Raw genomic sequence first — 27198 nt, 5'->3', positions numbered from 1 at the left:
GTTTCAATTTGCTGTTTGAGGAGGGTTTGTGGCTCTCTGCGTCTCTTTCTTTACAAAAAGTAGAGCAATGTTGCTGACCAAGCAAAATCATTTCTTCTATTAAGTTATTACATATAAAAAAGGGAACAACATCATAAGCCACAGTTGAAATGTTGTTTCTCCTAACGCCATGTCCCCACACGTAAAATCAACGCTGGTGGGGAAGAAAAATCTTTGATGCAATAATTGTGATGTATAAAAGTAAGTCAGAAACATATGATTATATAAGATGGTGATTCATGATTGGTGATGGGATTTGTTTCAGGTGGAGAGCTTGGGGCTGAAGTTGCCTCCCGTGTGGAACCCACCATTAATTTTTATTAATTTTATTTATTTCAGGTGGAGAGCACAAGTGCACAACCTTTTGGTTGCCACACGTGTGAAGCCCACACTGATATTGTATTTGTACGTGATGAGTTGCAAGTAAGCATCCAACTCCTCTAAAAAACCAAGTGAAAATCGATTTTTATCAAGGCTCTTTTGATTATAATGATATATATATATATCGCAGAATGGTGGAAAACAATTTCCATGAAAATATCATTTTCTGGACTTTAGTGGCATGGAAAATCCTATTAGAAGCAAAGATTTTCAAAAAGTGAGTAATTGTTGTGGAAAAGTGTCATTAATTCCACTATGTTATGCCAATCGTATAATTAATCTTCATGATTAATTCATTTTTCAGTTGAACTACCAAGCAGGAAAATTAGGGAAAACAATTTGTTTTCCAATTAAATATCTTTTTTGTGAGTAGTATCTTGCGCTTATATATTTTTGAAGAGTAAAGGCATTAATTGTCCAAGTAAAAGAAAAAGAAGTTTTGATGGCATACATACACATACATAGAGAAAAAATTGGTTCCATGGTATATAACTAATAGGGTAATTTATAGATTATTACCCTTTACTTTGGGAGTAGTGGCAATTACCCCACTGAATTTTCAGATTCCAACAAAGACCATCCTCTATTAGTATTTCGTCAGTTGACTTTGAAAAGGATTTTTATGTGATTGTTTAAAATTTCTATATTACCAAATTACCCTTTTCCAATTATTTTTTATTTCCATTTTTTACTGGTTTAGTTTATATTAAGTGCATGTCGTGTTTATTGCAGTTTTAGGTTTTCATAGAGGTTTCTTGGTTTTTAATTGCACTTTCCATTTTATACAAGTTTTCTAGTGACTGATATTTTTTGTATATCATTTAAATTAGAATTTATTTATATATATTTTTTTATCTTTTTCTGAAAGGTCAACTTGTAATCTATGTTCTGCAAATAGAAATTATATAAGATAAACAAAAGAGTGATAAAACCCATCTTTCCTATACACTTTATAGGGCATCTAGCTCAAGTAAAATGCTATTGGTGTAAATTGAAGATGATCTAGAATTCTTTTGATTTTTGGCAATCATATACTAACATGAAATGTTGGGAGAAGTAATTGATGTTGTTATGTATATTATGTATATTATGGGTAATTATGTTGTTATGCATATGTCATGAATTTCTCTGGATCTCCAACTAGAGGGATGATTGTAATTTAGGAAATATGGGTAGGTAGTTGCCATTGCTGGAACGATGTGGATTATACAAGTGGCTTCCAGAAAATCTACAACAGGGTATGTGTTCACTCTATTAAATGATAATGCTTTAAATTACTCTAGATCGATTAATCATTATATAAGGGGGCTCCAGATAATGTTTTTAGTGGTTCCTTTCTTCTTTGATTTGAAATCAGTCCTCACAAGATAGTTTTTTACAATGTTTTTGATATTATCATCGGGAGATATTTTCAATATATAGTAAGGATGTGTTGTAGGACATTGTGAAAAAGTATCTTATAGGGGCTGATTTGAACTCTTCTTCTTTTGCCAAAACAAAACATGGAGAAAATTCATGCCAAAGACAATGCAACTAACGCATTGACAAAACTAGTCACCCATAGAAAATTTTCAAGCACTTTTGAACTTAATCGATTTCCTCAGGGTGTTGAAGATTGGGCACCTTGTGTGGTTGGTGTAGGACGAAGGTGACCTGAGATTTTTAAGCTGATTATAAAAAGAAGCCAAGTTAATTGGAGATAATTGAGTTTGTCATGTTTTATATATTTATGACCATTGGATATGATTGATCTAAATTTAGTGGTTTATGGGTTCTATTTAAGAGTCCAAAACTGATGCAGTGCGGGAGGTATACGGTATACCTTGTCAGAGTTGGTATCGGGTTCCAACAACCGGTCTGAACAACCATTACAGCTGTAAATCAGCAACATTTTGCAACCGAGTTAAAATCAGCCCCCCCCCTCCCCCCAACAACGTCTCACGGTACATCCCGCCATGTATTGAAAACATCTCCCGATGATAATACTTAAAATAATGATGCTCTCAATACATAGCGTGGATGTACTGTAGGCAGTTTTATGGGGGTTTGATTCAGTCTCTTTGCAACCATACCTATAAATTTTTCTTTTTTTCAAAACAGAAGAAGAGAGAGAGAGAGAGAGAGAGGGGGGGGGGGTGGGATTTTTAAATAAAATATACATCCAAGAATCCGAACAAACAAATGAAATCACTGTTTTCAAAATCAGACTGGACGGTTGGACCAAAAAAACTCGATCGGTTCCGTTCTCCTCCAAAACCACTTTTTCCTTCAAAACCGTTGATTTTGGTCAGCAAACCATTGAATCGGCTGGTTAATCGATCGAACAATTTTGACCGTTTTCCAATTTTTTAAATTTTTTTATTTTTTTATTAGGATGGGCCGATCATTCGAATCGAACAATCAGACCGTTCGAACCAATAACCAAACCCCTGACCGATTTGATTACCGGTTGCTTTTTAAAAACCATGAATGAAATTATTTTCATCTCATGCCTTTATTGTCGTATATAGTGAAAACTGGCCTATTCAAGGATCTCACGTGATAACTTTTAGATTGACTGGCTCATTGAAATAAGTAATAGAGCTTGTTTGAGCAAGTGAGTATTTAAACCCTATTGCCCCATTATAATTAATTAAATTTCAATACAAGGTATGAATATGTATATGGGTACCCACACTTAAAAGCCCAATAGGCTTTAGCATGAAGGGGCATGTCAAAGAATAAAAGCCCATTTAAGAATCTCACCTAACAGCTTACCTTTTACCTTTTAGATTGAATGGTAAAAGGAACTGATTTGTTTCATTTCTATAATTCCTTCGTACATATGGATAATGCATATGTACTGATTTGTTTCATTTCTATAATTCCCTCATACATATGATAATCCATATGAATCAACTCCACCCCAATTCCAACCAGCTGCATCAAAATTAATTCAGTAATATTTTAAATGCAAAAATTATCTAAAATCCCTATTAACTTTATTAATAGTCTTAAATTTATCCATACTTATATTACTAAAATGGAGTAGTGGTACAGTATGACAAGGTCACCTATCATAATACTAATTTCATCTAAGCACACCTGGAATTCTGATGGGATCCTATGCATCATGTATGATTTTATCCAACTTATACCTCCAAAGATCCTCCATTATACAAATCCCTTCAAACCTGAATAAAATGTGGTAAAATTATTACTCTACCCATTATCCATTATGTACCCTCTCTACATGTATGTTTCAATCAGTCCCAATCAACATAAATCTTTGTTTTTGGGCAAATATAGGCAGAAGGATAAATGTGTGCTTTTCTGCGATTCAGACTTTATGACAGGGAGTTTTTTTTAGGCATTTTCACTAAAGTAGGCGGGTTTTAAATAATTTTTTGTTTAAATATATGTGTACATAGAATTAAGAAAAAATTCCATACACCCCCTATATTATTGACTCTGTTTCATTTAACTACTTAGTTAAAGTTCATTTTTATGATAGACTCCCCCCCTGAACTGTGATAAGTTAAACAAATAGACACCTTTGTTATCATTCAATCAGAAAATTGGATGGAAAATGACCTTGTGCACATTACTTGATGTATTTGTCATTATATACATGCTAAAATTACCCTTTTGACCAATCTTCCCTTGCCTTCTGCATTTTGTGCTTCTTGTTGCCAAAACAAATTTGGCAAGATTATTTATTTGTCCTGTTCGATGAAAAAAAAGGCCCTTTTTCATCTTAAATATGAAAATAAAGGCAAAATCATTCAAAAGGGTATTTTAGACATTTTGAAAATGCAGAATTTTCCATCCATTTTCCTGCTGCAATGCTAATAGAGATGTTTATTTGCTTAGGTTCCATTTGAGAGGAGTGCAAATACAAGTATATTCAATACAAAACTTTGTATACGGTATTTTTAAATCTTGTATTTATATTGTACATATTTTATATTTACACTCTTCCCAAACTGAGTCTTAACTTGAGATAGTTCTAAGAAAAATCTAACACAAAATAAAGCTTAAAGGAGTTAAGTGAAAGACCCCCAATATTATAGGGAGTATATGGTGCTTACCCCAGAACTAATATGCATTCATCAGTAAAGTTGGTTTGAGATTTGCATTTTACTAAAGATTCATAAAATTCAAATCATATAAATTTATTTTCAACCCATTATATATCATGTCATACAATATCAAATTTATCATTGATTATATATAATATATATTATACACTTAGTATATTTAATTTCCGAATCTGGGTTTGATCTTAATCCAACGGATAAAGGTGGGAAAATGGTTCTAGGTCCATAGTCTTGGACCAATTCAAAGTGATGGGCTTGAAACTATTTGCCATTTGAAAGGTGGAAAAGAAGTTTCCAAAATTTACCAATGATCAACTAATTGAAATAGTCACTTCTCTCTCCCAAAGCGGAGATATTGATCTTTCAGTGGTATGGCCTATGGTTTTTAGTTTTTACTGTACCCTTCACTTGCCCACTAAGCGTGTCCTTACCTACTGACTGATCCACTAACTACAGATTATTCACACAACGATGGAAATCTTAGTCATGTTTCTCAATTTCTTTTTTCAAAATTTCGGAATAATTAATTTTATTATTTGTAAAAATAAGTATTACCATGAAGCTTGTAATATGCTTAACATATTTCTCATTTATTTATGATAATTTACACTGTTCTGTAGACACAATTGATTCATAATCGGTTCATGTTTGCATTTTTTTCAAGACCTCAGAGTCAGAGAGGCCCACAAGAGGAATACATATCTGATCACAAAGCAGAGTTGCTGCACCAACTAGATCTTTTTGGGGTCTCACCAATAAGATCTATCAGGATCTATTGCTGTTGTCCTTATCCATAACCAGGGCCATTCATATATAGATAACAGCTGCCTGTGTTCAATGGCGGTGACAGAGACACGTCTTTTGTCACCTTTTCACCTGCACCAAAACCGCGTCACTCTCGTTTTACCTCCACTGAGAAAAGCCCAAACTGGGTGAAGGTGACAACTGGGAATTGTTCATTTGTTCAACAGTCAAAACGAATGTTATTTCCAGTTTCACTTCAACGTGCCGTAGCCATTAGCTAATATATATAGGACCTTGCATGAAAGAAAGGAACATTGTCCAAACCTTCCTCTCTCTCTCTCTCTCTGCATATCCCACTACCTATAAAAAGGACTCAAGACTTCACTCGGAACTCCCAACCAGTTCCCCATTCAATTCTTTGTGTCCTACTAAGCAAAACTCTGCTCAACAACTAGTAATGGCTTATTCTTCCTCTGCTTCTCCTGGGCTTTCCTTAAAGTTTCTGTCTTGTCTACTGGTTTTGAGCTCTTTGGCTATTGTTGCTTCGGCTAGTAATTTTTACCAAGATTTCGATGTCACATGGGGCGATGGTCGAGCAAAGATACTCAACAATGGGGAGCTTCTCACTCTGTCCCTTGACAAGGCCTCTGGCTCCGGCTTCCAATCCAAGCACGAGTACCTCTTCGGTAAGATAGACATACAGCTCAAGCTTGTCCCCGGCAACTCAGCCGGCACGGTCACGGCCTACTACTTGTCATCTCAGGGGCCGACCCATGATGAGATTGACTTCGAATTCCTCGGCAACCTCAGCGGCGACCCTTATATTCTCCATACTAATGTCTTCAGTCAGGGAAAGGGAAACAGGGAGCAACAATTCTATCTCTGGTTCGATCCTACAGCAGACTTCCACACCTACTCCATCCTTTGGAACCCCCAACGCATAATCTTCTCTGTAGATGGAACACCCATCAGAGAATTCAAGAACTCAGAAACCATTGGAGTTCCATTCCCCAAGAACCAGCCCATGAGGATCTACTCCAGCCTATGGAATGCTGATGACTGGGCCACCAGGGGTGGCCTTGTCAAGACAGATTGGACAAAGGCACCATTTACAGCCTCCTACAGAAATTTCAATGCCAATAACGCGTGCATCTGGTCTTCAGGCTCCTCTTCTTGCGACTCCAAATCTCCCACTTCAACGACGAACAATCCCCATCAGTGGCTTTCGCAAGAGCTGGACTCAGCTGGTCAAGAGAAGATGAAATGGGTGCAAAAGAATTACATGATCTACAATTACTGCACAGATAGAAAGCGCTTCCCTCAGGGCCTCCCTCCCGAATGCTCCAACACCAACATGTCTTAAGAGCAGCTTGTCCCAACATCCTTTTTTTCTTCCGGGCTTCAAAAATTATTTTATTTCTTTTACGTCATGCTTATTCATTTTGGTCGGTCTTCACTTCTTCAAGTATTGTTATGCTTCAGTTAAATATCTATTATTATTAGCTAGGCCTAATGGTTTGATAAAGAGATTAATTTTTATCTTGTGTCTGCCATCTATAGGGCCTCGTAACTAATAAAGAAGTGGAAGGGCCATAAAGACGAGGCCAAATCAGTGCCGTGGGACGTTATGGGGACAATCTTGTGGGGTCTGATTTGAATTCCTTAAAGACCTCTTGCTTGAGATTTTTGGTGGTTATCAGTTTATATACCAAATAGAAGACCACCGACCCATGGACCAATAGCCACAAGGACTTATCTAAGCTCCCAAACCCTCAATACGTGCCCAAACAAGGCTTCGGCATGGTTGTGGGTTCTTCTAGTACTTATCACAAGCCCAATCCACTCTACATTAAGCTCCTTATCTGATAGGGTCATGATTAATGAACCACCACCATAACCCAACAACTGTTACGAAATACAGAGTTCGGACTTCGAATCTATTGACCATCAGCGAAACATCTCCCCATGAATGATCATAATATATAAATATTAGAGATGTTCTTACTTTCTTCTAGCTTTTCTTTTCATGCCTGAACATTTGAAAGCTATATATGATCATGACTATCGGTCTTGTGGTCAAGATTGGCTAAGGTGATGTTAAGTTGCGCTAGTTTTACCTCTGACCTCTAAAAAGTTGACAAGTTTTCAAAGCTCTGAGCATTTGGTAAAAAAATAATATCCCCCTCTTATAAAGGAATAATGGCAACAATGCGGGGCTGGGTTTAGACTGTTTCATACCCAATCCCCAATTCAAATTCCTCACCCCAAATCCCAATGGGACTAAAAATCTTAATCCCATCCTCGTCATTGCCCTCACCCCGCTCCTTGTATTCTTATTAATTTGTTTTTTTATTTTTTTAAATCTATTTAGAACTATTTTATTATTATGTAATATAATATATAATATTATAACATAATATATATTAATAATTATATATATTATATTTTATATATAGTCAGGGTGGGTGGGGCAAGGCCCCACGGGGACAGGTAAAATTGTCATCTCTACCCCCCCCCAACCCACCCACAAAATAGTTGATGAAATTTGCAATTTTATTTTGGTCAAAAATCCTTTCAAACAAATGTTTTAATAAATAACTAATTAACTAACAATCTATACTGCCAGAAAACAGAGACCGGATCTGCTCCTCACACTTGGTGTCTCACACGCCCATCCTACCATACATTGGGAACATCTCCCATACTTATTAGTTATTATTCATGGAAAATGTTCTCAATGCACGATGGATGTGCCTGTGAGGCGCCCATTTGTGAGGAGCAGATCCTGCTTGGTACTGGAAGGGCTTTGACCAATCAAAACCTTGTGAATTTTAGTAAATACAACCTGACATTTTTTTTTGAAATAAAACCTGATTGATTGATATCAGTTGATTGGTTACAAGTTTTTCCAATATATAAATCCTTAATTAACTATTATTTATCTATGTAATTTATTATAATTAATTATTTAATTAAAAGTTAAATATTAATTAATAATTAGTATAAAACTAATGAATATTTCTTAATCAATTTTGTCATAAACCGCACTATTTCTCTTTTTCCAAACACTCCAAATAATACATGCAGCCTTCTCCCGGAGTTCTTTTTTATGAGGACTCGATTCTAGTCTTTTTAACCGATTATTGGTAATGTCCTCATTATCTTTAGGGCCTATGGGAAATTGCTCAACAACTGCCACACTCGTTTTGTCATTCTACATCCAGCAAGCAAATGCACCATGCCCTCAATTTCATGGTTACAAAGAGAGCAGATTAGATCAATCTTCCAACCTTTTGTCCACAAGTTAATTAGCTCTAGTAAGAGTGCGGGACCATTTCTTGAAGTTTTCTTATATTCCCAAGATTGGGTAGCTTGGTCAATGAACTGTTCAGCTTTGATTCTTAGGTCCAAGTTTGAAAGGCCGCTTTGACTCAATTGCTTGTAAAAACGGGCTCACTACCTATCAAGTTATGAGTCCATTTCCTACAGTACTACATTCAGTTCCCTTCATGATTAGATAATTAGATTACACTCAAGGATTCCAGGCTAGGAACATTCCTTTGTTGGCTCTAAATATTTTGCTCTAATTGCATGCACCCATAAATTATAGCCACCACAAAATATAGTGGAACAACAATACAGCCCATGATGTAGTCCTCTTCCAAGCATTTTTCTTCTCTTCAATTTTGATTTGTTCTCTTATTTTTTTCACTAAATAATTAAAATTATCATAAAAGAATTATCCTCCCAACTAAACAATCAGAATTATCTTCCAAGTTACTCGCTTCACATACGGGAGAAATCATAGCTTCCATTAGTTTGACATTAGAACTCAACAGAAAAATGGCATAATGTTTTAAATTCTTCAAAATTTCCAATTTTCCCATGAATGACATTGAAGTGTTGTTTACCGACCAAATAGCCCCAATAGCTTTTTTTTTTTTTTTTGAGGGGGGGGGGGGGCGAATTTTGGTTATTAAACACCCCCAATATTATCAGACATGAGCGAATAGGAATTGTTAAATACTTAAAAGCATGGCATCATTCTCTTAACGTCAAACTATAGTCTATTTGTATAATTTCTCCCATATGTCAGAGGAGCTTGGAGAGGTGAAAGCATGTCACAAGACACAGGAGAGGTTTAAATAATTACCCCACAAAATTTATTGCTGTTAGGATTCTCACTAGAAAGAATATAAAGAAATTTTCATTTTGTTTTTAACTAATAACGTTTTAAGTGAAACAAACTTTAGTTTCTGCTAGATTTAGAATTTGGCATAGCCCCACAAATAAAACCGGTGCAAGGAGCTTACTGCACCATCCTTTGTTGGCACAGCAAATTGAATCATACCTTCTTAGCATATTTCCCCCAAAAGAAAATGGTATTATTCCAATTTTCAGTACCAAGGGCCAAAAGAATGCAAGGATGTTCATCAATTCTGACCCGTCAACTGTCATTTTCATTGGGCAGAGCTTCGGTCAACCTTTCACAATTGACAGCTCGCAACCACTATATGCTTGGAAGGATTTTTAGCCTGCTCAAATCAATGAAAGAGATAAAAATAAATATTTCTACAATAATTTGCAAACTTTGGAACGTAGATTCCACCAGACCTGGTGTAAATTCTGGTTTGGTGATCAAGATCGTGTCTGCCATGTCTATAGCCAACCTAGCCCTCCACATCAAAAGAGAGTGATATTGTCATGCTTTAGTATAAATATCTAACATTGATGTTCAAGAATTATTGGAACAACAAAGAACCGAAGTTTGATATTATCATCAATTGATAAAAGGTGCTGAGCACAACTGGTGAGCAGAGGGAAGCTAACCTCTTATCAGAATAACTAGTCTCTCACACAAAAGACATGAGATATCCTCTCTTTTTGTCCTACCACATAAACATTTAATAAAAATAACCAAGAACTTGACCTCCAACATTCTGTCTGATGGCCTCTTCATGATCCAGAACACCATTTGGAGTTGTAATAACAACATAACCCCACTGCATAAGGAAACAGCAAGTGTAAAGGAGATGAAAAGAAGATAAATGTTTTTTCACGAGTAATACATGCATACATACATAATTCAGGTCAAGTAGCCCACTCTTTGGCCACATGTTCAGTCTCATAGTCCATGTCATACAGATGACCCACCTTGTCTTGGTAGCTTTTACAACCAATATTAACCGTTTACCGTTCAATGTTTACTAAAACACTTGTGCCAAAAGATGAGCATTTCTATGGGCATCACCCCACCCCAGCATATTTGATATTGTATTTTATTAGACAAGAAATGCTAGCAGGCAGATAAGCTACAAATCGACTAATATAAATAGGGTGGCCGATGAAAAATAACCTTAAAAATTTATTTTATCATCATGCCTGTGGTGGGTTGTGCCTTACTGCAGCCACAAGCTTTGAAGATATTATTAATGGAACAAAAAACTGGATTATTCTTTCAAGTGTAATGTGTTTCACTAACAAAAGGGTTGAGCCACCACCATTAAGGTTAAGGATTCAAGATGCACCACATGATACCAAAACTGCTGAAATAAAAATAAAAATGAAAATAACGGCAAGAAAAGAAAGAAAAAGATGTTAAGAATTACTGTATTTGATTTGACAAAAGGGGTAGATGGGTAGTTGACCAAAACCTAATTCCACCAAATGAGCCACACTATCTGCTTAATATAACTTTCTATGGTAGCTTCATTTGCAAAAATGTCAGTGTTCTGGGACAATTTTTTCCATAAATACAGGATGGATAGAGGAACTCAGAGACTCCTGTTAAGATCCAGGGTAATTAATCACGTCATTCTTTCATTATTTATGGAAGCTCACTAAATGCTTAGTACCCTGAATCTGGGATAACAACTAGGTGTTGGATCACTGACCAATTTCCCATAAAAAAAATATACACACCTGTTGTGTTGGAAGTGTGCGTAACCTATACTCTTCAATGTACTTTGCCTTGATGTCTTGTCGATACGTGAGGGCCCGACAGTCATTGACCCTGCCTTGTAATTCAACAGTTATCTTACCCACTCTATGTGGATCAAATACTTGAAAATCTTTAATATATCCTGTAAAACAGATTACCAGGTAATTTAATGCGTCTTGATGGCTGAATTGAAATAGTTGGAAAAAGTCACACATTGACCCTATTTAGCACAACATGGTCAATCAGACTTTTACTCGCTTTGAAGAACAATGTTAAGAGAGAGCGTTTTTTTTTTTTTTGAACATATAAGAGAGCTAATTTCTTTTGTAAAATCACAAAGGTTGCAGGCTGCACTACACAATTTTCATAAACACCTACGAAGGTCAAGTTAAAACCACAGTATGTCTATGTAGTATCTCATAATTTGGATCCAAGATGAAAATCAAGAAAGATTAGGATGGTGAAAATGCAAAGTAGAAACAAGTCATGATTATGGATAACTATCTGTTAAAAAAGCATACCAGAGGTCAGGCCTGTATTCTTTTTGTTCTTCTTCTTCTTTATTTATTTATTTATTTATTTATTTATTTATTTATTATTATTATTTTTTTTTTTGGGGGGGGGGGGGGGGGCGGCTATAAGTTGAATTCCCACAAATGTAGTGATCTATAGACTCAACATACTACTTAAGTATCTCTCTGCAATTCAAAATAGAGGAGGGGGCCTTGTAGATTCACGGTAACAAAAAAAAAAAAAAACAAGCACAAAGGAAAATGGCATGGTAGAAATTGAAAAAAGAGAATAAAGAAATCAATGAGAAGGATAATACTAAGATCTTCCCTTTACCTAGCACAACATCTGCAACTCTCCAATGAGAAAAAAACATAATGTTTCTCAATCTAGTATTGAGTACATTAGGTATTTGGGTTCCTCATATTGTTACAAACATGTCTCTCATCTGATACAAGGTATAAGTTTAAATGCTGATTTTTCCTACCCTCAGGCCATTGAAATGTGAAGAGACTTCATCAGTATGCATGTTTTCTATGATAGGCATGGAAAGACACATGGATCATGTGACAGGATTTGTTTCGGCCCGTCAAACCTGTTTCTCCTTTTTAGTGCCATGTCCTAATGGATTCATGGATTGGGTATGTTCCACTTACTTCAGCATGCATCCAAGATATATTAACTGATGTGGTTAAAACTCAAAATGGGAAAAAGAGAGAATGATGGGCATGAGGAAGCTTAATGGCGGCCTATTTTTATTTATCCATAACAGAGATGGGGCTGAGTGGGCTTTAGAAATCAAAAGATCAAAGACAAGAGAACTTAACCTTCATCTAAGTTGGTGGTTTCTGATGGTAGGGGCAATTGATGAAGATGTGTGGTACGGTTAGGGGTGATGGGCAATCCTCTGCATGCCTGGAGTATACTTACAGTCAAGGTTCAAAATATCAATACAACCCGATATGCCGGTAGGGGCGTATTGGACTGTATCCGGGCTCAATCCCTTTTTTTTTAGTTTTTTTAACCTCGTTCAGAGGGGTCAGTTTAAGGCCTGTTTACCTCCTGAACCAGGTTAAACCCCGAAACACCCCCTGTAGGAGCATATCGGGAAGCCCTCGCTACAATACGTATTGAAATTTCAAACCTTGCTTACAGTTAAAACTGTCAACAGTTTGTATTATAGTGCTGCAACAGCACCATTGTTTTTTTACATTATGTTTTGTTATTGTTGGGTCAGGGTCGCCCTAATATAAATAGAAAGGTTGGCGCCACCAGCTCATTTTTTGACCCTCTAATCTCTATTTCTCTCATCCTCTCCTCTTCTCTCTTCTTCCTTCCTTCCTTCTTCTTTTCTCCTTTTCACTTACCTTTATCAAGAAAACATGGTATCAGAGCGGATATTGTGAGCCTGAAGACAGATTCATCCAAATTTCTTCTTCTTCTTCTTCTTCTTCTTCTTCTTCTTCTTCTTCTTCTTCTTCTTCTTCTTCTTCTTTCTTGCTGATTTCCAGATCAATCTCAAGAAAAGACGCATCAGATTGGTCTGAGAGCAGTTCTGCACTTTTTTCCCTTTTTATTTCTCGGTTGTATGCCAAGATAAGTTTCTTGTTTGTGGTGACTGAATGCTGTGAAGGTTTTTCCAACCTTCCAACACTTGAAGGCTACTAAAGGGGATCTTCATTTCACAAAGGAAATACATCCTATATCTGTTGTAGGATTTAGGAAAGCTAGGAGTGAAATCGGCTCACTCTCCTATTGATCAAAATCACAGATTGGGTGACTGCCATGGTGAGACCGTAGATGTGGAGCAATTCCAAAGACTTGTGGGAAGGCTCTTATATCTATCCATGACCTGACCTGACATTGCTTATGTTGTTGGTGTTTTTAGTCAGTGCATGCATGTCCCTAAGACTCACTTAGAGGCAGCTAAGAGGATCCACAGTTATCTCAAGAGGTTTCTAGGGGAAAGTTTGTTGTTCCAGAAAACATGGGCATTTGGAGGTTGAAGTGTATACAAATGCTGATTGGGTTGGATCAATTGATGACAAAAGATCCACTAGTGGTTACTGTACCTTTGTGGGGGGAACCCTAGTCATGTGGAAAAGCAAGAAATAAAACATGATGACTAGGTCTAGTCCCGAAGCTGAGTGCAGAGCAATGTCCCATGTAGTAGTTAAGATTATGTGGATAAAGAATTTGTTGAGTGAGTTGGGGATTGTAGTTGATAGTCCCATTACCTTGTATCCAGTCCTTCATGATAGAACAAAACTCATTGAAGTGGACAAACACTTTATTAGGGAGAAACTTGTTAGTGGGGAAGTGTGCACTCCCTATGTTAGTTCTAAAGAGAAACTTGCAGATATCTTCACAAAGGTCCTATATCACTTGCGAGACAATGACTTTTGTTTCAAGTTGAGCATGATTGACATCTATGTCTCAACTTGAAGAGTGTTAAAATTGTCAAATAGGTTATATTGTAGTGCCTCAAGGGTGCCATTGTCTTTTTACATTATGTTTTATTATTACTGGGTCACCCTAATATAAATAGAAAGGTTATGGGAAATTTTTAAGGCACAATGACAAGAATATTACTTGGGGTAAGTTGAATACATCAAGAATGCTAGTGGAGATGGAATATGTTTCTAGAATTCCAAACAATATAAAGCTTCAATTTGTAGGGGAATGGTAATGTGGAATGATCACAGAGTAATCTCAGAGGGAGAGGATGGGACTTCCTTGCAAGTGAGTAAAGAAGACGCTAGAAGGGAAACAAATGAGGACAGACGGGGGGGAGAGAGAGAAAGTGGTGGGAAGAATCAGGAAGCTGAAACAGACAAGGGCAGGGAGATGAAGAGCCAACCAAAGTTAAAGACGATGAGGTGGCATGTTCAAAGGGAAACAAAGTAATTTTGGAGGGTTGGAGGCAAAATTGCAAAGACTGAGACACGTGGAGGCGGGGAATACTAAGAGAGTGTAGGTCCAAAGAGTCAAGTGTCAGGGCTTCGAGAGGAGAAGGGGAACAGGCAGTACTCAGTAAGAGGGAGGTGAGAGGTTCAAGTGGGGACCACCGACTACTGCAATAAAAAAGAAATAAAAGATGTTATGAGTCACCAAAGGAAGAAGTAGGGATTTTAAAGGGGAAAGGAAAATGGGAAAAAGGCAAAAAATAAAAAAGGGTGGGGACTTTGACCACTATTCAATTGGGCAACCAAGAAGAAAGGGAGTCCAAAGGATGATTGGGTTTGGGTTATCACAAGATTTGAGAATGAAAGAAAAGAAACAAGAGTGCCAAAGAGGGGGAAGAAGAGGAGGGTTGGTTGATGTGAATCAAGAGAAGAAGACAGTAAAGTGGAGGAAAGGGAAAGTAAAGATCAAGACGTTGTTTTAAGGGATGCCAGGGAGGAGAATCAGTAGGAGGTAGAGGCTTCTAACATGGGCACAAATCCTTCAAAGGCAAACATTCTATATTCTAAGTGCATTAGGGAACCAGTGAACAGCAGTGTTTGTGTTTTGATAAGGGAGGGTTAGGGAGGAAAACCAGGAGACCAACACTTAATGAGCTAAGAACGACTTCAGCTTTGACCATTTAAGACTCAATTTTGATCTCTATTGTCAGCAACTTGAATACGGAAAAAGAAGGAAAATTTCCATTAGGGAAAGGGTTTTAACCAAATCATTTTTTACTATCAATAACACACTACTTTCATTAATCAACTAGAAAAATTAGGTACAAAGAGGGGGGATAAGCTGTTATTGGAAAGTTAGGGGTGGATTTAGGAAGGAAAAGAGAAAATTATGTTAGAAGGGAATGTTAAACCTTTGAGGATTGAGGCTATGTCGAGAAAGGCCAAAATTCCAAACAATGGACAATTAGTTCATGTAACAAAAGTTTTTCATCGATTGAAAGAAGACATTTTTGGGGATGGCCCTTGCAGCAAATTCAAGAGGACATATAAGAGAAGGGTTACAAAGACCAAAAGTAAAGAAAAAAATTCTGCTGGAAGTAGTATCCATGATAAGTCAAAGTTTGAGGTTGAAAAAGAGGTTGTGGGACTTCTCCATAGAGATCAATTAGAAAGACCCTTACAAAGAGAGGCAAGGAAGGGAACAAGAAGCTAGTTTAGGGGAAGACACCATAGACGAAGAGAACAAATTTGAGGAAGAGGAGGAGATCTCAAAGGAAGAAATTCTGATGAGGAGCAAGATGTGGAGGGAGAGTTGTTGGACAAAGTTAGAAAGGTAGAAAAGAGAGTAGATGTGGACAAGTGGAAACTGCAATTCAAGCCAACAAGGCTTTAGGACTTTGGGTGCAAGGAGGGGAAGAAATGACAAGGAAGTTGTTCAAGGACCTGGAGGAGAGATATCCGTTGAATGAAAAAAGGTCTGGAAGGATTCCTGAGGAACATGTTATTGCAAGGACCTTATTGGGTGGACCTATTAAAGGGTTTTTCAGTCTTGATTGGGTTCAGGGTTTTGTTTTGTTCTTTTGGTTTTTGTTGTCATCATTTCTTTTGTAATTAAAAACTACGGTTGAAGGGCTGTACTTTGGTGGGTCTTGGGTGTTATTTTGGGGGTGATATCTTGCCACCTTTTGTTTATCTCCTTCCATTTGAATAAAAGATGTCTTTTTTATTCATTACCAAAAAAGAAAACTCTTATGGTAATGATCTTTTATAGGTACATCAAAACATTGACAATTAAAAAGACCAAATTAAGTATTTACTTAACATGAATATTTTCACTCTAGATTTTTTTTTATAAATGAAAGAATTTGATATTAATAGTGAAACAGTGAGCATACAAACAGCCTAAGAAAAGGCACGAGATGCGACCTCTTCTTTAAAGATGAAAGCACAAAACTCACACTAGACAGAAATCAGTTTACAAAGTTGCCCAGTACAAAGAAACCCTTGAGACCCCTTGTTTAGCAAGAGAATCAGCCAAAACTTTTGCTGATCTGCTAACCCACTGAAAATTAACTGACATGTTTCTTGTAAGCCAATTGACTCTTCTTAGAAAATCCCTATAATCCCAATTAACAGTATTTGGGTTTGCCAACCAACCCACAACCACCTTGGAATCTCCCTCAATTCCCAAATTCTCCATTCCGAGTTGGTTGGCAGCTGTATTCCTTGTACTGCTGCTAGTATCTCAGCCCTTGTAGAGTCTCCAACTCCCACTGGTCCTGAGCATAAGGAAAGAATGTTGCTATCCTTATCTCTCAAAACCCCTCCTATGCCCGAAGGTCCTAGGTTCCCTTGACTACTCCCATCAAAGTTCAATTTCACAGCACCCTCCGGAGGGGGTAGCTAGCTAGTTTGTATTCTAATCTTTTGAGAAGAAGTAGAAGCCACTGCTGCCCATTTTCTCCTGAGATCATCATGGGAGTAATTCTCAAAAAGTGCAGTCGTTTTCAGCCAAAAGGTTGCCCTTGTCAAGATACACTCTTTTACTTCAGCAATACTCCTTTGCTTTCCTTGAAATATTCTGGCATTTTTTTCCTCCCAAATAGTGCATAACAGAGCTGCTCTAGCACATTTCCACATTAATTTCCCCCACTTCGTGGGCCAACCAAAGGTAGACGGATCAAAGAGCAAGTTCACATCGGATGGCAAGTTCCACCTGCACCCAAACAACAAGAAAATCGAATTCCAAATAGCAGCAACAAAGGAGCAAAATATCATTGGTAACAGTCCTCACTTTGCATTTTACAAAGAGCGCACCAGTTTGGGGACAAGCACATAAAAGGTCTCTTTTTTTGCAAGTTGTCCAAAGTATCAATCTTACCATGGTAAACTTTCCAACAGAAAACCGCTATTTTAGGGGGGATGGGCCTAGACCAAATCTCTTTAACAAAAAACACCCAAGGGGAGGAAGTGGAGCTAAGGGACTTGAAGAAAGAGGCACAAGAGAAGGAACCACTTGGAGTTAAGGTCCAAATTCTTCTATCAGGATTAAGAGGGTCTAAACAAACAAAGCCAAGTAAGAGTATCAACTAAGCTATACAAGCAGATTCCTCTTCCCTCAACCCTTTACGGAAGCCAAAATCCCAGTTTTAAGACAACGGGAGAGTTGGGGAGGACAAGAACGTAGAAAACAGCTCCTTTTTAAAGAGGGATATGAAATAAAGGGAGGGAAATAGGTCTTTGAGAGATTGGTTACCCACCCAAGTATCTTCCCAAAAAGGAACAGAGTTACCAGAGCAAACATCATACCTTACAAACCTGAGGAACTTTGGGAGAATGCCAGAGATTGCCTTCTAGGGTGTTGTAAGAGTAGCCCATCGAGATACCCCCAACGTTCCAACCACCTTCAGAACAACCATGGATACTAGCCACCACCTCATGCCACAATCTCTCTCTTTCTAAATGTCATCTCCATAACCATTGTCCTAGTAGAGCTTCATTCTTATAAGCTAGGTTCCCAACCCTAGTCTCCCTTCTTCCTTACTTTGACTAACCACCTCCCACCTAATCAGGTGATCCTTTTTCTCCTCCCCTGGCTCCCACAGGAAATCCCTCATCAATTTTTCTATCTTCTTAGCTTCCCTAGAAGGAATCCTAAAGACAGACAAGAAATAAATCGGCAAATTGGCAAGTGTAGCCCTGATAAAAGTTACTCTGCCCCCTAGATAAACATAATTCTTTTTCCAAGTTGCCAACCTCTTTTCAAACTTTTCTACAACAACGTTCCAAAAACGACTCTCCTTTGGGTTAGCACCTAGGGGAAGACCTAAATAGGTTAAGGGCCACTCTGAGATAAGACATTCTAAGCACTTCACAATAGCTTCCAACTCCCTACCTTCCAAATTTAATCCCACCACGCAACTCTTCTCAAAATTAATCTTCAGGTAAGAGGCATTCCCAAAAAGGATTAAAAGACTCTTCAGATGTCTCACTCTCGTCAGATCACTCCCCTCACAAAAGATTATTATATCATCTACAAACTGGAGGTGGGTGACTGGGACTTGATCTCTTCCCATTCTCCACCCCTTTATTGACCTAATCCTATCTGCCTCTGATAAAAGTCAACTCAGCACATCAGCAACCAGTGTGAACAAGAAAGGAGGGAGTGGGGTCACCTTGTCTTAGGCCCCTGCAAGCCGGGAAGAAGTCATTTACTACTCCATTCACCAAAACTGAGTAATGACAAGAAGGCAACTAGTAATCCAATTACACCACTTGTTCCCAAAACCACACTTCTAAAACCTCTAACAAGAAACTCCAATCCACTAAATCATAAGCCTTCACCAAGTCCAGCTTGCAGACAAAGCCTTGATTGCCTAATCTTCTCATCTCTTCTACACATTCATTCGCTATTAGAATCTGATCAATTATTTGTCAGCCTTGCACAAAGGCACCTTGAGCTTGACTAATAAGGGAGGGGAGGACCTTTTCAATCCTCAAAGACAATACCTTAGCCAAAATCTTGTAGATGCAAGTCACCAAGCTAATTGGTCTAAAGTCTTTAGGGTGTGTAGCCTCTTTCTTCTTTGGAATCAGAACTAGAAAAGTAGCATTAACTCCAGGGCTAACAACATAGTTATTCTTGAATTCTTTAAAAACCTTAAGCAAATCCTTTTTCACTATAATCCAACAATCTTGATAAAAAGCCATAGTAAAGCCATTTGGCCCTGGTGACTTAAGTTTATCCATTGAAAACACCGCATGCTTAATTTCCTCCTCAAAATTCCTTTCCAACCAACTCTTATCCATTTCAGAAAGTCTCGACCAATCCAACCCTTCCAACTCTACTTTGCTTCCTTGTGGCCTCCTTAGGATGGATTTAAAGTGATCTACAACACATCTAGCCATCTCATCGTGAGATTCAACTTCCACACCATCCATTTCCAACTTACTCATCAAGTTTTTTCTCCTTCTCCCGTTACCCATTTCATGGAAAAATTTAGTGTTCCCATCACCTTCTTTGATCCATTTGACCCTAGATTTTTGCCTCGAAGAGATTTCTTCCCACAACAGGACCTCTTCTAATTCCTGCTTTAATCTTCTTCTTGACCCCCTTTCTTGTTCATTCAAGGTATTTTGAGATTCCTTTAAATCTAGTTCCTCAATTTGGGTAACTATATTAGCTTTTACTTCCTCTAATCTCCCAAATTGATCCCCATTCCGTTCCTTTAATTTTGCTCTCAGTCTTTTCAACTTCTTGTGGAATTTCACCCCTTTCCATCTCACCCCCCTCCATCTCTTCTCTCCGCCACTCCTCAACCTTGTTCACAAAATCTGGATATGTCAACCACATATTTTCAAATCTAAAAGGTCTCGGTCCACGGCTAAAAGGTTCTTGTCCTATCTCAATACGACAATGGTCGAAGTTGACTCTGGGCAAAGCTTTGACCAACAAACCTCGCCAGTGACTTTCCAATTCTCATTAAAGAGAAATCTATCCAACTTTGAGTAAATTGGAACATCTTGGAAGTTGGGCCAAGTGAATTGAGCTTGCGAAAGGGGAATCTCCTTCAACTCACAACTATTAATGAGATCATTGAACTTCCTCATGATAGTAGTGATGGACTATTGCGGGTTATTTGATTCATCAATAAATCGAAATACATTGAAATCCCCACAAACACCAAGGACCCTCCCATAACCCTTGGATACCATATAGTTCTTCCCAGAACTCATTTCTCTCTCTCTATAGCTCTCTATCCCATACACATTGGTTAACACCCATGTGAAACCATCCTCCACCATCCTAAACTTCAAAGACACCGAAAAATTACCTATTAACTCCTCCACGGTCTCCACAAAATCTTCTCACCAAAAAAGTGACTATACCCCCTGAAGCCCCCCAAGAAGGTATGGAAACCCATCTTACTCCTCTACTCTTCCAAACACTTCTCACCCACCTTCTATCAATTTCAGCTAATTTGGTCTCCTATATCATCACAATATCAGGCCTCTCTCTTCTAAGGAGGTCCTTAATTAGCCTTCTCTTCCTTGTGTTGTCTACCCCTCACATTACTTGGAATTCTTCCTTCTCTCCCCTCTCCTAGTGAACTTGATGTTCTCTTCGATGTTTGAGATCAATCTTTCCATTTCAGTTCTTTTCTTTTTCCACTAGTTGTTTTCTACCCCAAGCTTTCCTTGATGCTCCCTAGGCACTTTTATTTTCTCTGCCTTTTTTGCACTTTCCTCCAAAGAAATTTCTTTCTTCTTGTACTCCTCAAGGAGAGCACTTATTAGTACCCATATCCTCTCTAATTCCTCCTCTTGCTCCTTTTTGCAAGTCCTCCTCTTCCTTTTCACAACCCTTGACCATATTGTCTCTTTCCCCTACCTTCATCCTAAATTTAGGTGGGCCCTCCAAAAGAACTGCAACTTCCTTCGCTTGTTTAGAGTTTTCCACCAAAAATTCCTCTTGCTGCTCATACTCCTCAAGAAGATCGCAAATTTGACCCTAGATTCTCTCTAATTCCTCCTACCTCTTTTCCAATGGTAAAACCCCCCCTCCCGCTACACAACCACTTCCCACTTTCTTAGAGATTCCTCCAGTGGTCATTCCTTCAAGTTGGGACATTGGAATACATGTTCCAAGCAAAAAGCCCTCATTAGTACCCAAAATTGAATTGACAAACATACCTGGCCCAAGGGTGAGGACTGAAATGATAGAGGAACTGAGGTTCCAGTGAATGGAATCGAGTCTAGGCCCAACCCTTTTGCCTGAGGGAGCTACGGAAGTGAACCAAGACCGACTGACATTGTGTTGAACATGGCATCCAAGTCCACCTTAGAGTGTTGAACATGGCATCCAAGAATACCTATTCCAGGAAAAGAGCCCTCATTAGTACCCAAAATTGAATTGACAAACATACCTGGCCCAAAGGGTGAGGACTGAAATGATAGGGGAACTGAGGTTCCAGTGATTGGAATCGAGTCTAGGACCAATCCTTTTGCCTGAGGGAGTTGCGGAAGTGAACCAGGATCGACTGACACTATAATGAACACGGCATCCAAGTCCACCTTAGAGTGTTTTCCCCTAACTGTTGACTTGGTGTTCAAAAGTCGAAGTAATTCCTATTCCTCTAATTCATTGGTGCAAAAGGGCTGCACTTCTGGATCGGGATCACTTGTTGTTGGGTTGGGTGTACACTGCAAATCCTCTGTAACTTCTACTAATTTCACCACATCTCTTGGTGACATACGAACTTGAGAAAAAATCCCCTGAACCTCTGCTAAGGGTTCACACATAGCATCCTCTAAGAACAACAGCTCTGTACTTAGACTATGCTCTTCATAGAAATCCTTTGACTGCCACAAATCCACACTTCCCAAACTAACAATATCCTCAGTTTCAGAGTCAGATATTACTTCTTCCCCCGTTGAGAAACCCCGCTCAATCTTTTCAAACTCGCTACATTTAATACTACGTGGTTACATTGATCTGTGGAGAGTCCTTTGAGTTTTTTGGTTGGAATCCACTGGAGAGAACTATCGTTTTGAGAGGGCTCTCGATCGAGGCTTCGCACATTTGAGGACGGTGATAGATGGCTGGTACCATCTCGTAAGGACTGTCTCTCCCTCACGTGAGGCTTTAAGATATCATGTGCCTTTGGCGCAGATGGGCCTTCTACCCCTGGCCCATCAATCAACCCAAGAATCTTTTTAAGTGGTCCAGCTCCAATCTCAGGAGCAATGGTTCTTGGCAGTACATTAGACCTAGAGGTCTCATCTTGGGCCGGCACGCAACCCTTGAAGTAAACCCCTCCTTTGGTTTGACCCAACGATTCACCAGTTTTCAATACCAACCCATCCGTTTTATTCTTCCTACTCCCTTCTTTTACCATGGATTTGTTTAAAACATTCAAAACCCCTCTTTTGGTGCCATCCATAGTCATCTAAGCATAGATCCTAGTAGGTGCTAGTTTAGTTTCTTCAGCCACATGTCTTTCACTTGCCATATTTCCATAAACTTTCGAAGAGCCTAAAGCTTGTTTATCCATTTTTGTGTAATATCTGTCCAACCATTGATTCTCTAATCCCAAATTTCCACGTAGCATCTGTGTTTCCACCCTCTCATCTTCTTCCTTTCTCCCCTCCTTCCACAATGCCACTTCAATGGAAGAAACCAGCCACACTGAGATAAACAATTCATCCACATAGAAAATCACCTTCCTGGGGATCTCTTTTGGTTTAACTCCACTCAAGAGAAGTGCTCCTGATCGAAGGTACCCCCAAAATTCTCCATCAAGACGAGCTCCACATAAGACTGCAATGGAGGCTGCAACCTCATGGGCCCAAAGAGGGAAAGGCAGCCCAGTTACCCTAACTACCATCCCATCTTCAACTGAAAAAAAAAAAAAAAAATAGAGTTTGAAGATGCAGTCCACTTAAACAGACTAAAAGATCCCCAAGCTTCTTGAAAATTTAGAGTTGTACTTTCTACCACACTGTCAAGAGGGTCGAGCACTGCTTTAATGCTATCAAAGGGAGTTAGTATGAAAGTGTTTCTAAGTTTTAACTTACGCTACACAAGATTAGAAACTTCCTTCCAATTGGAGACTGGTCTCTTGGCTTCAACAACTAGCATGCTTTCCCAATAATCTTTCCTCCTGATAATAGTGACAATGGGGTTGGTTTTTCTGTGTGCCATGGCTGGGATGTCCTGTATAAGGGCCTAGGAAATCAGAGGAGGTGTCTGCTGCTTCAACTTCTTTAACCTCCTGATTTCCTATCTTCCAGTGGTTAAGAATAGCATTCAACTCTAATGCAACCCTTTGCCATCCTTGACTCTTTTTAACTTCAAGGAAGCACACCACTTGTTTCTTCCCTTCAACAAAAAACTCAGAAAGAGCAATGAAGGATCCTCTCGTATTTCTCTTGCACTCCAGTACATACCTTCGTCCTGTCAAAGTGAGATTTTCTTTCCAGCTTGGTTTCTTTCCCTTTGCAGCAGCCTCGACCATAAAGTCCTAGAGTCATTCCACTATCTCAGAACCTTCTATCAAAATTGTTTCCAACTTCATTTCCCTTACCTTCAAACTAGGGTGCCCCTTGATTCTCACCTCCCCAAACAGAAAGTCCTTAGCCTCCACTTTCAGAGATTTTCTCCACCTTGAGAATGTCACGAAGTTTACTTCTCTTCCAACCATGTTTTTTCACACTGACTTCTATTGTGAACAAAAGCGTACTGTTTCAACAAGCAGGCTTCTCGAGATCTTAGGCTGGAGGAAGTCAAGCCAGAGACTTGTAAGACATCTGCTTCCCAAACATTGGGAGACAAGCTATCAAAATTGAAGCCTGCAGAAGCAGTTTCTTGACTCCTTTCTTTTATCGATACAATTTCTCGAATCTTCAAGTTCAGGAGCCACTAAGAGAGATCTAACAACTTCCTTTACTCCCATTTCATTCTACTCAGCAAATAGTTCTCTATCAATCTATATTTAAATTAACCTAACTCATCATTCAAGAAAGTTGTTGTTTTTTTAAAGGTAAGGTAGAATTTATTAAACAAAAAAAGAATACAAGAGATATACAAAAACAAAAAAACAGCCCCATTGAGCCACACCCGGCTCCAAAGTACAAAACAATAGACTTGAAACTCACCAAGACAAAGAAACACACAGAAACTAAAAGGCACACAAACAAGGCCTCAGCCACCCAAAAAAATAAAGCCAAATGTAGCTAAAAGCGAAGGAGCCACAAAAAGCCAGGCAAACAGCAAACTAACTAGAGAAGGTCAACACCTCCCTTCCTCTTCCTCTTCTACCCCTCCCCCTAATGCTACGCTAGCCTTTGCATGGAGGCCTAACCACCATCACATCGTAAAAGTCCGCCAGCTGTTTAGATTTTTTTGCTCCTGAGGGGAAAAACCAAAGCATCAGACGAGTAACCAGACCACAAACTTTCCATCTCTAATTCTAAATCTGACCTAGAGAGAAGATCAGATTGAGTATGATAAGCTTTCGCCTCCTCAAGGAGCTTAGCCTTGAACCATTCCCAAACTTGCACTTTGATCCAAAGGAAAGGACACCCGAGGGTCTTCCAGAAGCAAAGCGCTTTGTCCACCTGATCATCTAAAATGCCTTGCTCACAGCAAGCTTTCTCCCCTTGCAAACCAAAGACAGGTTCACTCAGACAGCCACCAAGAGAGGGAGGCTCAACTTGGGCTGAAGATGCTGTCAAGTTCAAACAATTGTCAGGAGGACAATCAAGGGAGATGATAGCATGGGCTTCAATACCAGAAGAGGGTTCTTGCAAGCGAAACTTTCCTTCTCCACAAACAAGGGGATCTTTCAATGACGCAAAATGCTTCTCAATGCAATTTAGGAGAACTTAATTCTGGGAAAAACTAGGATACATGGGCTTTATTAAACTCTGTGGTTCCAAGTAGCACTTTTGGCCTCTAGGTGACCCAGGCGAGTAATAACATTTTATTGGGTTAACCCATAGGGGTCAACCTGGACACAAAGTTGATAACAAACCTGCTTTGCAAGTTCCCAGCACACCGAAAAGGTTGAAATCCTATTTGAAATTTGAAAGGCCAACCCACTATGGCATGCCTTGAGAGGAGAAAGCAGTCGCGCTTAAGGAAAATGACATCCAATCAACCAGTAACGAACAATCTGCCTGCACAGGATCCGGGGTCGGTTTCCCTCTTATCCACGTCGGTGAAAGCTGGGGAGAAAGTTCTTCTGTGTTTTCTTCTTCGTTTGGTGGGCGCCTTTGCCACTCTTTCCCCCACACCAAAACATGTTTCCCCTTTGCCTTGCATGGAAACCTCAGGAAAACAAGAGCAAAACAGAGGCTTCAATGGGACTTATCCTAATCTCTCTAAGTGTATCAAAACAAGGGAAAACGTATCTGAGTCCCACTTGCTACAACATTGAGCTCGGCTATCAACCGGGGTCTCGACGTCTTCAACTACTATCCGCAACAGATACCGAACACCTCTTACCGCTAACTCTGTAGTTTTTGGAATATTTCGCACTGATCTGCTCCAAACAAGCTGCCTCTTCTTTTGACTACTAGTTGCAACCTCTTCTTTTGGTTGCAGAAGTTAAGGACCCTAGGTTTCATTGTACAAGGTGTGGCTAAGGCTTAATCCAATAGGAGGCATATTGGGTAACAAAGGCTCCTGCAACTGATATGAAAGAAAGGAATAATGAGGAAATAAACCAAATTTCCAATTCCTATACCAATTTCAGAATTTCCCAATTTTCTTGTTCTCTTGGACAACCTAAATCAGAAAATATTTTGCCAATTAACTTGGAAAGAAAAAGTTGGAATCAACAGGGATCAGTTATACGTCAATAATTCAATTACTAGGGTATAGAAATCTTTCTCGATGATAATACAATGTACTTATTTTTATATTACTCAGACCTTTCTCTTGCTCTTATGTCAGCTTCCGTCTATATTACAAAAGCAACAAACTTGAAAGTTCTACATCTGGAAATTTAGGAATATGCTCCTGCAAACTTGAAAAATCTTGAAGAAAACCAATCAGTAAAAGTGCTGACTTCTCAGTTCTCACAGTAGAGTTAATTCAAGCAATTAATCAAACAACAATAATACCATGCGACAATCAAATCACGTCAAAGTAATAACACGAAAGCCCACCTAGAAAACTTCATACTTGAAAAATAAAAATCAAAGCAAACTAATAACACTGTGAAACATATATTCACCACCGGATGCACTCCATTCGACAATGGCCAGCATATGCTACATCAAACAAAATGAGCCCCACCTCTGAAGAAAAATAGGAACTATAGAAAAAAAAATAACACAGCTTTGGTAATTAGTTATCTTCGAAGGCAAACCCATTGCAGAAAGCCAAAGGACTTTCCTAAAAAACGGAGATAGTACCTCGATGCTTCATGATTTTGAGAAAGGAAGTCATGACGGTCGATATGGGCTGCAACTGTGCAGTAGCTTTTCCTCTCCTCTCTGCATTAACAATCGTTCTCAATGCGTCGTTTAGTATTCGCCTTCCCATCTCTACTTCTCACCCCGTTACCCAAGAAAACTTTTCTCTTCTTTCCTCTCCCACTAGCGGCTAGCCCGCTCCGCAAAAGCGCCGGAACTCTCTGACTCTAATGAGGGGAGGTCACTTGATTTCGAGTCTTCGACATCGGTTTAAAGAAATTTTAAGGTAAACTTTAAAACCCCCCTGAACTATTGGGGGTGTGTCATGTTACTACCCGAACTTTCAAAAATGGCAGATGCCCCTACCGAATTTTCACTATTTGAACGCTGTTAACGGCAAAATAAAATGACTTTAAGACTGAGGTGGGGGTTTTATTCTCAAACGCAAGAGGCCAGGACTAGAGGTGTAATGAGGGTTTTTGCGAGCCTCCAGCACTGTAGCGGGCGTGCCCTGCTAGCGAGTTCGCATCCTGTGAACCTGTGGGTTCACTGGAAGCGTGCACCTGCAAATCAAAATCGAACACGTCATCTTTTTGAATTAGCAGAAATTTAACAGAGCTGCTTGGTGAATAATGGTTAATTAAGTGAATCAGCCACTAAGGCTGCGTTTGGAATC

At 38.9% G+C, this 27198-nt stretch overlaps 1 protein-coding gene and 1 pseudogene across 2 annotated transcripts; one reads left to right on the top strand and one right to left on the bottom strand.

Moving 5' to 3' along the window:
• Positions 1–5556: 5556 nt before the first annotated feature.
• LOC148869980 (putative xyloglucan endotransglucosylase/hydrolase protein 23 pseudogene) lies at positions 5557–6782 on the top strand (annotated as a pseudogene). Its single transcript, XR_016107428.1, has one exon. The product of XR_016107428.1 is annotated as a putative xyloglucan endotransglucosylase/hydrolase protein 23 pseudogene (transcript).
• A 3206-nt stretch (positions 6783–9988) lies between these two features.
• LOC148869979 (small ribosomal subunit protein uS8my-like) lies at positions 9989–26976 on the bottom strand. The gene is made up of 3 exons (XM_088970765.1): positions 26523–26976; positions 11166–11326; positions 9989–10246 (listed from the first exon to the last, which is right to left on the bottom strand). The coding sequence occupies exons 1-3, from the start codon at positions 26650–26652 to the stop codon at positions 10148–10150; spliced, it is 390 nt and encodes a 129-aa protein (XP_088826891.1). The 5' UTR covers positions 26653–26976; the 3' UTR covers positions 9989–10147.
• Positions 26977–27198: the final 222 nt, after the last annotated feature.

Source organism: Nelumbo lutea, chromosome 2 (genome assembly GCF_056320005.1).
Source record: "Nelumbo lutea isolate HS-2025 chromosome 2, American lotus-T2T, whole genome shotgun sequence".
Lineage (NCBI taxonomy): Eukaryota > Viridiplantae > Streptophyta > Magnoliopsida > Proteales > Nelumbonaceae > Nelumbo > Nelumbo lutea.
Note: the sequence above shows the minus strand (reverse complement) of the source record. Positions and strands in the feature narration are given on the sequence as shown.

Bases quoted from the DNA above. Each gene is read 5' to 3' on its own strand.
- LOC148869979 (XM_088970765.1), bottom strand. From the start codon at position 26,652: ATGGGAAGGCGAATACTAAACGACGCATTGAGAACGATTGTTAATGCA. The intron at 11,327-26,522 runs GTACTATCTCCG...TCTGTTTTACAG, and splicing joins CAAAATCATGAAGCATCGAG to GATATATTAAAGATTTTCAA. The intron at 10,247-11,165 runs GTGTGTATATTT...TTCCTTATGCAG, and splicing joins GCACACTTCCAACACAACAG to TGGGGTTATGTTGTTATTAC.